This window comes from Orbicella franksi, chromosome 15 (genome assembly GCF_964199315.1).
Source record: "Orbicella franksi chromosome 15, jaOrbFran1.1, whole genome shotgun sequence".
In the NCBI taxonomy this organism is placed as follows: domain Eukaryota; kingdom Metazoa; phylum Cnidaria; class Anthozoa; order Scleractinia; family Merulinidae; genus Orbicella; species Orbicella franksi.
In genome coordinates this window covers 14,753,787-14,767,393 of record NC_138159.1, presented here as the reverse complement: position 1 = coordinate 14,767,393, position 13,607 = coordinate 14,753,787, and the positions used below count along the sequence as shown (strand labels likewise).

At 38.3% G+C, this 13,607-nt stretch overlaps 1 protein-coding gene and 1 long non-coding RNA gene across 3 annotated transcripts in view; both read left to right on the top strand.

Annotated features, from left to right (window-relative positions):
• LOC145470193 (uncharacterized) overlaps positions 1-13,607 on the top strand; it is a 370,979-nt gene that overhangs the window by 258,200 nt on the left and 99,172 nt on the right. The window lies entirely within an intron of this gene.
• On the top strand, positions 5,446-10,984 carry LOC145470406 (GFP-like fluorescent chromoprotein cFP484). Its single transcript, XM_081454217.1, has 6 exons — positions 5,446-5,494; positions 6,941-7,005; positions 7,617-7,717; positions 9,672-9,890; positions 10,070-10,279; positions 10,678-10,984. The coding sequence occupies exons 1-6, from the start codon at positions 5,446-5,448 to the stop codon at positions 10,820-10,822; spliced, it is 789 nt and encodes a 262-aa protein (XP_081310343.1). The 3' UTR covers positions 10,823-10,984.

Genomic DNA, 13,607 nt, shown 5'->3' with positions numbered 1-13,607 from the left:
CGCTAGGGCTCCTGTCTGAGTGCTTTCAAATGGTTAACCCTTCGGTTGTCAATCAGTTATAATGACAGGTGTAATCGTGCGAGGATTGTTTATTGAAAATTATTTTTATATCAACTTCAAAAACGTGAGAAAAAGGAAAGTCAATTATTATTTCTAGTCTTCTTTAAATTTTTTCTCACCGTTAACCTTAAATGTTTCGGTTAAGAAAGAGTCACAATATGTATGGTATCAAAATCGTTGTCATTTTCTCGACCAGGCTGGTCTCCAGACACACGGCTGGTGAACATTACTAAATTTAGCAAGTTGCTCGGAAGAGGTAATTAAATTCACCCTTGATCTCACAGTTCTGAAACAGGGAACACTAGAATTACTGATGGTATGTTGGTGCTCTCACGTACGACCAATCGAACTGTTCATTTTTAATCAGTAGATGACGGACTACAAACGTTTGTATGTTTTATATTTGTATTGGTTGTTGAGAAACTCCATTTTAACTAAACTCGAATAGAATATTTGTTTATGTTCGTCACATGAAGGAGGCTTAAGACAGAAAAGTATTTGAAATATCAAGACAGGTCTCAAACACTTTGGCGAATTCATAATCGAGGAATATTTTGGCTAGATTTTGTTCAAGTCCGTCAAATCTGCTTGCCTTATGGATTGGCTTGAAGCAACCGAATCCACAGAAAAAAGGTCAAGTTTTTGGTTCGTAAAATTTCGCAAGCTTACCACACCTCATAGGAGAGGTTGTCAACGCCGTCATGCCACCAACCAATCAAACACAACCTTGCAACTATCAAAGGAAGTTCCAATGAAATAACCCATTGAATTAAAATTTGTGGGAAATTTGTTGGAGTGTTCATATGGGAAAATTTCATCCCAGTTACAGTGATTCGTTGAACATTAGAAGCATTTCTTGAATTTACAATGTCCTTGGCCCGTGATAAAAGTCAACCCAGTCGCAATAAAAATCAACCCGCCGAAGTTTTCGTTTCTCTTTAAAAAATCTTTTGCAATTACATTTCTTGACTAGTTCCTTTTTCATACGATTTTCAGAAACTGCGAAGTGCTTTTCAAATGGTCAGCCCTTGTGGTTTTAATCAGTTATTTTTGACAGGTCATACGCGTATATGAGCATTGTTCACCTGAATTATCTTAATGTCAAGTTCAATAAGGCAAGAGAAAGAGGGTTATTTTCAGTTTCCTTACTCTGAACTTAGGTTTGGTACTCTTAACCTTTTTCGATTAAGCGTCAGCACTAAACTGCTCCTCAGACACACAGCTGGTGAACATTACTAAATTTAGCAAGGTGCTCGAAGGTAACCAGATAATAATATTCACCCTTGATCTTACAGTGCAGATTAACGCATTGAATGTCTGGAGTCTGTTGGGAATTTTAAATGCCCTAAGGTTACTGTAGACCTCTAGACCACCTCCTTAACATACCTGAGAATTCTAGCTCTGTCTTACCTTCCTATAAGTAACATATGTTTAAATATGTTTACCACTTACTTATTCCACAGTATTATAAACCCATATTGGCCTGTAAAGACCACACAGTCAGTATATAAATTTGAGCTCCCATAAAATCCCAATCATACATTTACTGGGCACACATCGATAACCTGTGAATTCTGTAAAGAAATTCACCAATAAGCATTTCACGAACAAACAAATAAATTGAGCGAACAGTATGCAAATCACAACGTGCGACGTTCAAATAGCAAATCCTGTTCGATTTAAAAGAATGGAATTCGTGAAGAAATATGGCTGAATACAACTTTGGGATTAATTATCATTCATTCACGAAAAATTGCGTGTTTAGAAAGGGTAATGCTTTTCACGGGGTCTTGCACCCCTAGAGGGTCGTAAGCAAATCTAAAACGGCGCAACAGAAGATAGAAATTTTAGTAGTCTTACTGATGAAGCAGCCGCCACAAGTACATAAAGAAACCTACAAAACCCGGCTTTATGGTACCGTAGAATTCCGCAAGTAACGGGCCCGTTACTTTCGGATTTAGCAGGCAAAAGGGGCAGCTACTTTCGGGTAGCCGTTACTTTCGGATGCTAACGTTTGTACGTTTTAGGCAAAGCGGACGCGAAACATGAAATTAAAAGTTCCTTTTATGTACGTTACTAACTGTACCCACATAAACAAAGCAGACTGTATAACGAAAAAGGCCCTTAATGTTGGTATTGCATGGCGAAAGTAAAATGGTCGCATTAAATCACAATGCTACTAATAACACTGTATCATTTGACCCTGCTGCCAGACAAGTACAGCTTATAAATCAACGTTTCAAGATAGATTCAGATGAGTTCGACATAAAACCACAAATAAATAATTCTTGAAGTTGTTCAATCCTGCAGTCAGGCTGATCCATATGCATTGCGCTTGAGATCAGAGTTTCTCTCATAGGGACTTCTTCGAAGGGCAGCTACTTTCGAGTGGACCGTTACTTTCGGGCTCCAATAGGAAGGTAAAAACTCAACGTTACTTTCGGGGAGCCGTTATTTTAGAGGGGGGGAGGGGGGAGGGGGGTTACTTTAGGAATTCTACGGTATTTAAAGATACGGTTTTATCATAGATCGATCGAAGCATGTCTCGCCGAGGGAACTGTGTTTACATGTGTTTACATGAATTATATTATCTAGCGGTGCAGACCTTTTGGAAACATCATTTACATTGGTCGTTCTGCACACATGAAAATACAAAACTTGAGTCTATAGACTCAAAAGACAACATGTATAAGTAAGTAAGCTTCAAAGTAATCTAGAAAAGACTCAAGATATTGCGCTTGTAATGAACTATCTTTACTTGCTCTTTAAGAGGGAATGTCCACTAACGTAGAGCCAGTCATGGCACATGATGAAAAATCAAAATTTTTCATATTCCTCCCAGAGATAGCCTATAGAGAAACGTGGTGGGATTTTTTTTTCTTGAAATATATTTTTAACACCCGCCAAAAAATCACAAATTCGTTAAGGTCCCATGTCTGGTACGTCAAAAACACGCAAAATTTAGTTACTAATACCTTACATGAACTTCGCTCTGTTGAATCTGCATCACAATAACACTCCAGTTTGAGACTGGAAACTTATTTTTGAGGGGTTTACAAGTCTTTTGAGGCCAATTATGCCTCTGTGGGTTAACAGTTTTCAAGGTCACGACGAGCCGCGGGAGCATAGGTCGTCAGCAGTTTTCTATCTTCTGTTGCGCCGCTTTAGATTTACTTACGACCCTGTAGGGCTGCAAGCCCCCGTGAAAAGCACTACCCCTTCTAAACACGCAATTCGTCGATTCTCATTGAGTGATAATTAATCTCAGTTTTATTCAGCCATCTTTCTTCACGAATTTTATTATTTTAAGGTGAACAGGATTTGCTATTTGAACTTCGCACGTGGTGATTTGCATGTTGTTCGCTCAATTTATTTGTTTGTTCGTGAAATGCTTATTGGTGAATCTCTTTACAGAATTCACAGGTTATCGATGTGTGTCCAGTAAATGATCGGTGTTTTATGGGAGCTCGAATTTATATACTGACTGTGTGGTCGTTAAGGCCAATATTGGTTTGTTAATTTATAATACTGTGGAATAAGTAAGTGGTAAAGATACATAGACATATGTTATTCATAGGAAAATAACACCGAGCTAGAATTCTCAGGTATATTAAAGAGTTGGCCTAGGGGTCTACAATAACTTTAGGACATTTAAAATTCCCAACAGTCTCCAGACATTTAATGATTCAATGAGTTAATCTGCACTGTAAGATGGGTGAATATTATTATCTCGTTACCTTCGAGCACCTTGCTAAATTTAGTAATGTTCACCAGTTGTTTAATTGAGGAGCAGTCTAGTGCTGACTCTTTATCGAAAACATTTAAGGTTAACAGTAACAAAATGAAGCTCAAAGTAAGGAATAATAACCCTCCTTTTCTTGCGTTGTTGACCTTGGCATGAAAATATTTCATTGGAACAATGTTCGCATGATTACACCTGTCAACAATAACTGATTGAAACCACAAGGGCTGACCATTTTGAAAGCACTTCGACATTTTCTGAAAATCATATGAAAAAGGAATTAGTCAAGAAATGTGATTGCAAAAGATTTTTAAGGTGAAATGAAAACCTTGGAGGGTTGACTTTTACTTCGACTGGGTTGACTTTTATCACAAGCCAAGGACATTTTAAATTCAAGGAATATTTCTTTTCACTGTACTCACTCTAACTGGCATGATGAAATTTTTACCATATGAACACACAAGCCCAGCTGACCGGGACGAAACGTTTTTGACTGAATAACGTCGCTTTCGCATAAAAGAGGCCAGAATAATGTTTTTCCATTTCAAAAGCATGCGAACTAGCTTATAAGTAAAGTTACTAGCGTTACTCAGCCAATGATACAAGTTTATGGTCCACCATTTTGATTTTGTTCCTTTCCCATAAAAAAAAAAAAACAAACAAAAAAACAATTGCAAAAACAAAACAAAACAAAACAAAACAAAACAAAACAAAACAAACAAAACAAAAAACAACAAAAGAAAAAACAGACAACACAATTCATCCCGGTAACCGAGCCAGCCCGATTACCGGGCTCATATGAAAAGCCTTTACTCATATTAACAAGCTATTGGAGAGGAGCACATAAGTCGTGAAAATGACCGCGCTTTTGATCCTATATGACGACGTAAAAAATAAGTCAACAAAAAAAGAGTTACTTAACTTTATTTAACCTCGGAGTGATTCCAATACAGTATTTATTAAGACAAGTTTTTCTATCTCGCGAGGTACTATAACTTTGCCTGAATTTCCGGTCACAAAGGCCAGATGTCGCTACTCGCTAGACCAAAGACAAAATGTTTTCACTTCATTTACGGACTTTTCCAGCCTTATCTAGCCAAAAGTATCCCAGTGAAAACACAATTATTACATTCTGGATCAGTCAATAGAACTTCCTTAGGGAGTTCTAAGCTTGCATTTGATCTGTCGGCGGCATGACCCCGTTCACAAACTATTTTATAAGGTGGGATAAGCTTACAAACTTTAGGAGCCGAGAACTTGGGCTTTTTTTGCTTGGATTCCTTTGCTTCTTAAGCAAATCGTTTAGGCCGTTGTCGTTAGATATGATGGATTCTAGCGGAACTTGGGCAAAATGTTCCTCGATTGTGAATGTAGGTTTGGGATTTTTAAAGGGGGTTTTGGGGCCTAGTCTATCAAGTTGCAAAATTAAGCTAATCGTGATCTTGTCTAGCTTTAGGGTTTCAGTTTCCCAGCGGCACACCCCCAATCCCCAGAGCACTGACCTAAACGAGAAATCAAAGTCTGACGGTTTGCCCAAGATTTTTGGGGGTCACTGACTTTAGTTTGAGTCAAAAAGTGAGGGCTGATCATTAATCACCAAATAAAGAGAAACTGGGCAATTTCCATTGGTAGTAGGCTTATAAATGTTCTCAGCGTATGGTAGATCATCACTGGATCAGATGCGAACAAAAGGTATTGTATCCAGCGACTGTTTTATCACAAAACTTGATATTACTTGTTCAATAACGTTCTCCTTAAGAAAACAAAGAAAAATAATTGGATTTAACGGATGTTGGTCGTCTTGGTCGTTTCTCAGATATCCACTCCTTTACGACTTGAGTCAAAGGATAGGATTTTAGATTCGGACCACGATGCAAATCAGCAAATTCCCACAAATTTTAATTCGATGGGTTACTTTCACTGGAACTTCCTTTGATAGTTGCAAGCTCGTGTTTGATTGGTTGGTGGCATGACCGCGTTGACAACCTCTTTTATGAGGTGTGGTAAGCTTGCGAAACTTTACGAACCAAAAACCTAAGCTTTTTCCGTGCATTCGGGTGTTTCAAGTCAATCCATAGGGTAAGCAGATTTCACGGACTTGAACAAAATCTGGCCAAAATATTCTTCGATTATGAATTCGCCGAAGCGTTTGAGGCCTGTCTTGATATTTCAAATACTCTTCTGTCTTAGGCCTCCTTCGTGTGACGAAGATCAACAAATATTCTATCCGTGTAGTTAAAACGGAGTTTTTCAACAGCCAATACAAATATCAAACATACAAACGTTTGTAGTCCGTCATCTACGGATTGACAATGAACAGTTCGATTGGTCGTACGTGATAGCACTAACATACCATCAGTAATTCTAGTGTTCTCTGTTTCCACTGTGAGATCAAGGGTGAATTTAATTATCTCCTCCGGGCAATTTGCTAAATTTAGTAATGTTCACCAGCCGTGTGTCTGGAGACCAGCCTAGTAGTGAAAATGACAACGATTTTGATGCCATCCATATTGTGACTCTTTCTTAACCGAAACAGTTAAGGTTAACAGTAACGAAAATATTAAAGAGGGAAGGAAGTAATAATTGACTTTCCTTTTACTCACGTTTTTGAAGCTGATATGAAAATCATTCCAAATGAACAATCCTCGCACGATTACACCTGTCAAAATGACTGATTGACAACCCAAGGGGTGACCATTTGAGAGCACTCGGGCAGATGCTCTAGGGGGACTTCAATATAAAAAAAACTGAGGTGCTCTTCATAAATTTCGAAAAAAAGCTCTAAAAGGTACCAGGATCCTGTTTTCTGGGAATGACTTGAAATTATCTTCTCCCCTAAAAGGTACCAATTCTTACATAACACATTATCTTCTGTCATGTTTTTTCGGTTCAATACCCCAAAAGGTACCGCAAAAGCTCCCGCTGTGGACCTTTTGAGGCTGAACACCCTAAGAGCTAGGTACCAAAACCACTATTATAACCCCTAAAGGGTACCACGAGCACCCTCGTCCTCTTTATATGGGATTCCTCCCCGGGGGCAGGTGTTTACTGCCTTGCACAAGTTTCTGAAAACCATATGAGACAAGCACGAGTCAAGAATTGTAATTGCGAAAGGCTTTGTTTATTTCTATTTTTAAGGAGAAATGAAAACCTTGGCGGGTCGACTTTTGTCGCGACCGGATAGACTTTTACCACAGGCCAAGGTCGACTTTTAACATTCCAGAAATACTTTTAGTGTTCACTCTTTGCAGGGTAAAATCATGCAAGAGAGAAAATGAAATTATATTTTCCTCTTTCCTCTGGGTCACTCGATAAACTTACGAATGTTTAGTAGCTATGTGGAGAGGCGTAGATTATATGTGAAAATGGCTGCGCTTTTGATGCCATATGGTGGCAACATTAGATAGGTAAATTAACAAAAATAAAGTTTAAGATAACACAAAGAGTTACTTTACTTTATTTCATGCCAGGGTAATTTCAATACGGGTCGTTTGTCATCAGTGCAGCTTTGTTACAAAGGGTTCCCGACTTATAATTGTTTTTTAAAAGTGCATTTCGGGTGTGACAGTTAGGTTTAAAGCAGCACTCTCCGTGTTGAGGTCCCATTCACCTCGGAGATTTCGAAGAGAGCAGATCAAAGAACAAGAGCTGTAAAAGACAGACATCAAAGTTTACGTCTACCACCATCATGGTAAGTGTAGCACAGATGATAATGAATTACTCTACTATTTTTTTGTTTAGTTTTGTTGTTGTTGTTGTTTTTTTTTAATCGGTTACTGATCTCAGACTCATGCACCCTAATCTCATTCCACAGAGTGTGATTAAACCAGACATGAAGATCAAGCTGCGTTTGGAAGGCGCTGTAAATGGGCACAAGTTCGTTATTGAAGGAGATGGAAAAGGCAAGCCTTTTGAGTAAGTAAAACTTTAAAACTGTCTATTTATTGTGTTCGGGTTTACGGTCGCTTTACATTAATTGCTTCGAACTGTGCTTGAATAGATGTTTTTCCGATGCTTTTCTAATGAGTGAGATTTAGTACCGAGATTCGCCTAAAGTCGTTCTTCTCCATTCTAGAACAGCAGATACGGGGTCTATCTTTCTTTCATTTGATCGGACGACCGTTAAGGCGACGAACTAAGAGCATAGTGAGGTCAATAATTGTAGACTTTGCCTAGAAATCAAAAACTAATGTTTAAACAAGAATTGATCTAAGATTCTAAAAGTTTTGTTTTCTTGTGGTATATATGCTACTTAATTCGTAGGCTCTATTTCCCATGTGTTTCTAAGCCGGAAAAACTTTACCTGAAAACAAAGGTTTCATTTAACAGTGCGGGATTGTATTACATTGAAGGCACACCCAGTGCAGTGGGGCGTGATCAAGCCATAACCGCACGTGTTAAAGCTTTTAAACCTCACAATTCTACAATCATGGACAAAAGTCTTGGGACAAATTTGCACTTTTGGCGCTTTTGCGCACATGCCAGACGCGAATACAACTACACCTGCCTAACCTCGCTCCCCATCCCCCCATACAATGTTGAAAACTAGTACCTGCAATTTCACCTGATTTTCAACATTGTGTTGGGTGGAGAGGGGGACAGCAACGCGTTTTTAAAGGATATAGCAGCGGTTTTTTCAAACTTCAGTTCTAAAACACAGATAATTCGTTACGTTACATGTGTCCCACGGACTTTTGTCCACGGTTGTAGTTTATCGTGTGTTTTTCGTCTGGTTTCGTATGTTTATTTCTTGTCTTAGCTTTTCTTTTCTTTCGTTGAGTTGGCATTTATGTCAAAGTAAGAACTGAAAAAGTGCACATCATAGAAAAGAACGGGCAACCAGTGACCCAAACGGTGAACTCACTGTTATCTTTGCGGGTGCAAACGTGAAATTTTGTGAACTCGATACAAATGAAGATGGACAGCTAAGCCCTTTTTTATATTTGGCATCCTTGATATAAAATTGGTGTCATTTAATTTTGATATAACCAAATAAAGAGGAAAAAAGAGAGAAGCCACCAAGTATTTCCCAAGGAATAAACAATCCTGTGTTTCTCCATGTTAGGGGTCAGACTCCCAACGTCGAAAATTAAATTGATCACTTGTTTAATTAGGGGCGCTGAATGGCAAATGCGAGACTTCGCTAGACGGCGAGACCATTTTTTTACATTGTGACACCCAGACTTGAAAGTGTTTTAAGTGTGAGCGCGAGACGTTCAGACTCTTAAAATTCCAGCTTAAAATTCCAACTTCTACATCTTTTTAGCCAGCTTCTTCAAACTGGCGATTGAAACACACTACGTTATGATATCCTAAAACAAAATAACAATTCTCCTGGCGCAAAAAAAAGGACGTTGCAGTAGGTTTTGTAGCTTTTCTTTGGAATTCAGACAATTTAGGAGAAGTTAGGATTAACTTTTTCACGGAAATTTGTAAGTTGCTTAATTCATTGAAATTCAATATCAATTGACGAGAAGACGACATTTATGAAAACAGATAAAAGAACGAATCGGAACTTCGAGACCCTCAGCCTCCCGAAAAATCGAGATTCCGAGACAGCTTTGTATAAGAATCGAGATTGCAAGACGCACATAACCCCTAAAAAACGAGACTGTGAGACCTGTGAAAATCAATTTAAATTTTGCGAGACCTACAGTTTTTCAAGGACCATATTTCGCCACCCGCTAAATCTATAGAAACTGGATGCTGTCTCGCGAAGATAATTTAAGCTTAAAATTTCAGTACTGTTGGCCATGTCGATTAAACCAAGTGAACTTCTGCTACTTCTCAGGACGTTGAATCAGACTGTATTGCATACATGTATTAACAGAATATTTTCGTCTCAGCTGGTTTCTTGTTTGTGTTTTAGGGGAACACAGACCATAGACCTTACAGTCAGAGAAGGCGGACCTCTGCCTTTTGCTTACGACATCTTGACATCAGCATTCCAGTACGGCAACAGAGTATTCACCAAATATCCACATGATATAGCAGATTATTTCAAGCAAACTTTTCCGCAGGGGTATTCCTGGGAACGAAGCATGACTTACGAAGACGGGGGCATTTGCACTGTCTCAAGCGACATCAGGTAAGTGACATGCCTCCTGCGGAGATAAAGTATAGTAATGTGTTCCAGCTAGTTAACATTTGTTTAGTTCTCATGATATTACTTTAAGCTCCTTTTTCAACTGTTTATTATCATTTTTTTGAAGTTTATTAGTCATTGTAACATTACTGAGTATATATGTCTGACCTCTCCTTCATCAGAATGGAAGGCGACTGTTTTTTCTATGAAATTCGATTTCATGGTTTGAACTTTCCTTCCGATGGTCCAGTTATGCAGAAGAAGACCTTGAAATGGGAGCCATCCACTGAGAAAATGTATGTACGTGATGGAGCACTCAAAGGTGATGTCAACATGACTCTGTTGCTTGGAGGCGGCGGTCATTACCGATGTGACTTCAGAAGTACTTACAAGTAAGTTTTTATGAGTTTAAAGGATTTGGTGACACCGAATAAGAAGTAAACGACGAAATCTCATCAAGCCTTTGATAAGCAATTCCTAATGAAGGCTATCTTAGTAGAATCAGTGAACTTATCTCCGTTTGCTTTATATCATCCGGGATGTCCATAGTGGGGATTTGTACAGGATACCACACCAAAACTACTTGAATCTCAAAGGCAAGATCCAGTAGCAACACATAACCTTATTTAAGAGGGAATAAGATTGTTTTTTTGTGAGCCGTGAGGAAACTTCGGAAGCTGGCATCAATCAGTGCTAGGGGTTTTCGCTCATAATACAGTATCCTCATTGTCACATGCTTATGTATTCTGCCCGCAGTGTTACTGATCGGAGTTTGTTTGCTCCATTGCAGAGCGAAGAAGGCTGTCCAGTTGCCAGACTATCACTATATTGACCACCGCATTGAGATTTTGAGCCATGACAAGGATTACAACAAAGTTAAGCTGTATGAGAACGCCGTAGCTCGCTGTTCTATGCTGCCAAGTCAGGCCAAGTAAAGGCGTATTAAAAAGCCAGAACGACAACAAGAGGAAACAAAGTAGTTTTCATTTTTATTTGCAGTTTTTATTTTCAATTTTTTTCTATTAAATGGCATTTACTCGGATTAGTATTAGACACTTCCAATTAAAGGGTTTGTTTGTTTGTTTGTTTGTTTGTTTTTTGTTGCGAGGTGACATTACAGGTATCGACTTTTAAACTCAGTTGTATACAGATACAATAAGAGAACTTTGGTAAAAATAAACTTGTTGTCAAAACCAGGTTGTGTGGAGTTTTATTATCTTAGAGTTTTGGCGTGAGGAAGAATGAGGTCTGCTGTAAATGAAATTAACAGATCAATTGTTCAAACTTTTATTTTGACATGTGTTATCGATAACGGTATATTCTCTTTAATTTATGAAAACAATCTGAAATCAGATGTTGCAGGAAGTCTACTCTTAAAAATGTTACTTTATTAAGGCCACAGGTGGCTATGACATATAGTAAATATGCTCATGCTCGTGACCTTGAAATATGCATGAAGATGTCTTTTTTGAAAGGTTTATCAACGACCATTCACAGCTATGTACAGCCACAAATATGATAAGACGGTAATCTCATCCTGCAGTGTCTGTTATCAATTACACCAATTATTTGTATTAGAGCGAAAATTGGAAGACCGAATAGACGTCGGCGCTTTTTATTTGCATTATTTAATATTATAATTAAAAAGCTGAAATTGGTGCAGAACGTTGATCAAGCTTTTAGTGACACGCCGAACAAGAAACTTTGTTGACCTGAATTAAAAATAGGTACGCACTGCGTTCATAGTCGGACTTGCAATACATGCAGAATTAGAAGTTTTGCAGTGATCCTTTATCATTTTATTTGAATCATGAACGAAGCATACAGTCGAACCTCTATCTGAGCGGCCGCGCTAGGAGAAATGGTAGGGTCATTTAAGTAAATTACAAATTACCAAACCATCAAGCATGTCTGAACTTGAAACTGTGTGCGTTCACCTTTTCATTAAATCCTCACTTTCTTTAACTAACTCTGTTTCAGTAGTTGATTATTTTTATACACAGTCAAACCTCTATTAAGCGGCCACCTGTTAAGCGGCCACCCACTGTTCAGTGGCCAGTTATCAGAGCCCCAAAGCAAATTTTGTTTTCAGTAGAAAAGTACAATGTAAAACCTCAATTAACCGGATACCTCTATAAAGCGGTTACGGTCACTTTTTAGTCATCTCGATAAGGCTTTTTTTATCATCTTACCCCTATTAGGAGGCCACCCAAAATTTTGGCTTAGTTTTGGAAAAGGCAATGACAGTAGAAGTTCGAACTAAAAAAAGGGGAAGCTGATTAAAAAAAAAAAAACGTTTAAAAAAAACCCATTCCTATTGTTGTCTTTGATGATTTTATGTTGCCTTAGCCTGATTTCTATTTGAATCAGCTGACTTTTCTACTAAGCCTCGTGCTAATTCCTCGCGAAGGCCTATTTCCTTGCGAGGAATTAGCAGCTTAAAGGCTGCCAACCACTATTAAGTAGACATATACCATTTCTCCGAGCATAACCACTTAATAGAGGTCCGCCTGTATGCGTCGTTCATGACTCAAATAACATACGAACAAATCAAGTTGTGTTTATTAGGTGTGCAGAATAACCAAAAGGTCGGACAGAAGACTGGATCGAATACTAAAAAACTACAGTACCGTGTCCATTCTTAACTACATTCAATAAATTCATGTTACCACAGCTCCCTCGAAAAGACACCTTTCGATCCATCGTCGAAAAATCTACTTGTAAATGCTGCCAAGCCGAATTTTGCAGTTTTCTTTGTGTTGAAAGGGGCGACTGCTTCGTAAGACTGCTAAAATGTCTTCTTCCGTTTTGGACATGCTCTCGCTTCTCGGGGCTGCAAAGCGCTATCGCTTTTAAAAATGTATTTCTTGGCTACATATTGAATAATAATCAATCCGACCCTAATTTTTATTCAGACGTCTTTCTTTGCGTGTTTTAGTCTTAAAAAGCAAACAGGATTGGCTATTTGACCCTCGCACGTGGTGATCTGAATGTTGTTTGCTCGATTAATTTGTTTGTTCAAGAAATGCTTAGCTAATTTCATTACTGGATATCGATGTGTGTCGAGTAAATGATAAGCATTTTATGGAAGCCCAAATATATATATTAACTGTGTAGTCGTTACAAGCCAATTTCGGTTTGTTAGTACTGTTGAATGGGTAAGTGGTAAAGATATTTAAGACGTACTATAAATAGGGGGTTAACAAAGAGCTAAAATTCTCAGGTGTATTAATTAATTAGGGGTACGTCTAGAGGTCTACAGTAATCTTAAGGCATTTAAGATTCCCAGGAGACCCGTGATATGACAAAATTAAATATGGCATCTTTGATGCCATATTGTGACTTTTAACCGAAACATAAAAGGCAAAAGGTAACAAAAAGAGGTGCAAAGCAAGAAAAGAATATTAATTAACTTTCTTTTTTCTCAGGTTTTTGAAGTTAATATTTAGCTCTTATTAACCGAGCAGGAGGTCTGTATGGGAGAATCTTGACCGAGGTCGTGAGTACAGACCGAACGCAGTGAGGTCTGTACACACGACCGAGGTCAAGATTCTCCCATACAGACCGACTTAGCTCGGTTAATACGATGTTTATTATATGGCAAAGAAGAAAACTTTAATTCGTTTAATGTAACTGGTTTGTACTAGCTGACATTTTGCTTGCGAACGGCGATGAGTTTAACTTAAACCTGCCGAAATTTGCTCGTCCTCTCTACTTTTT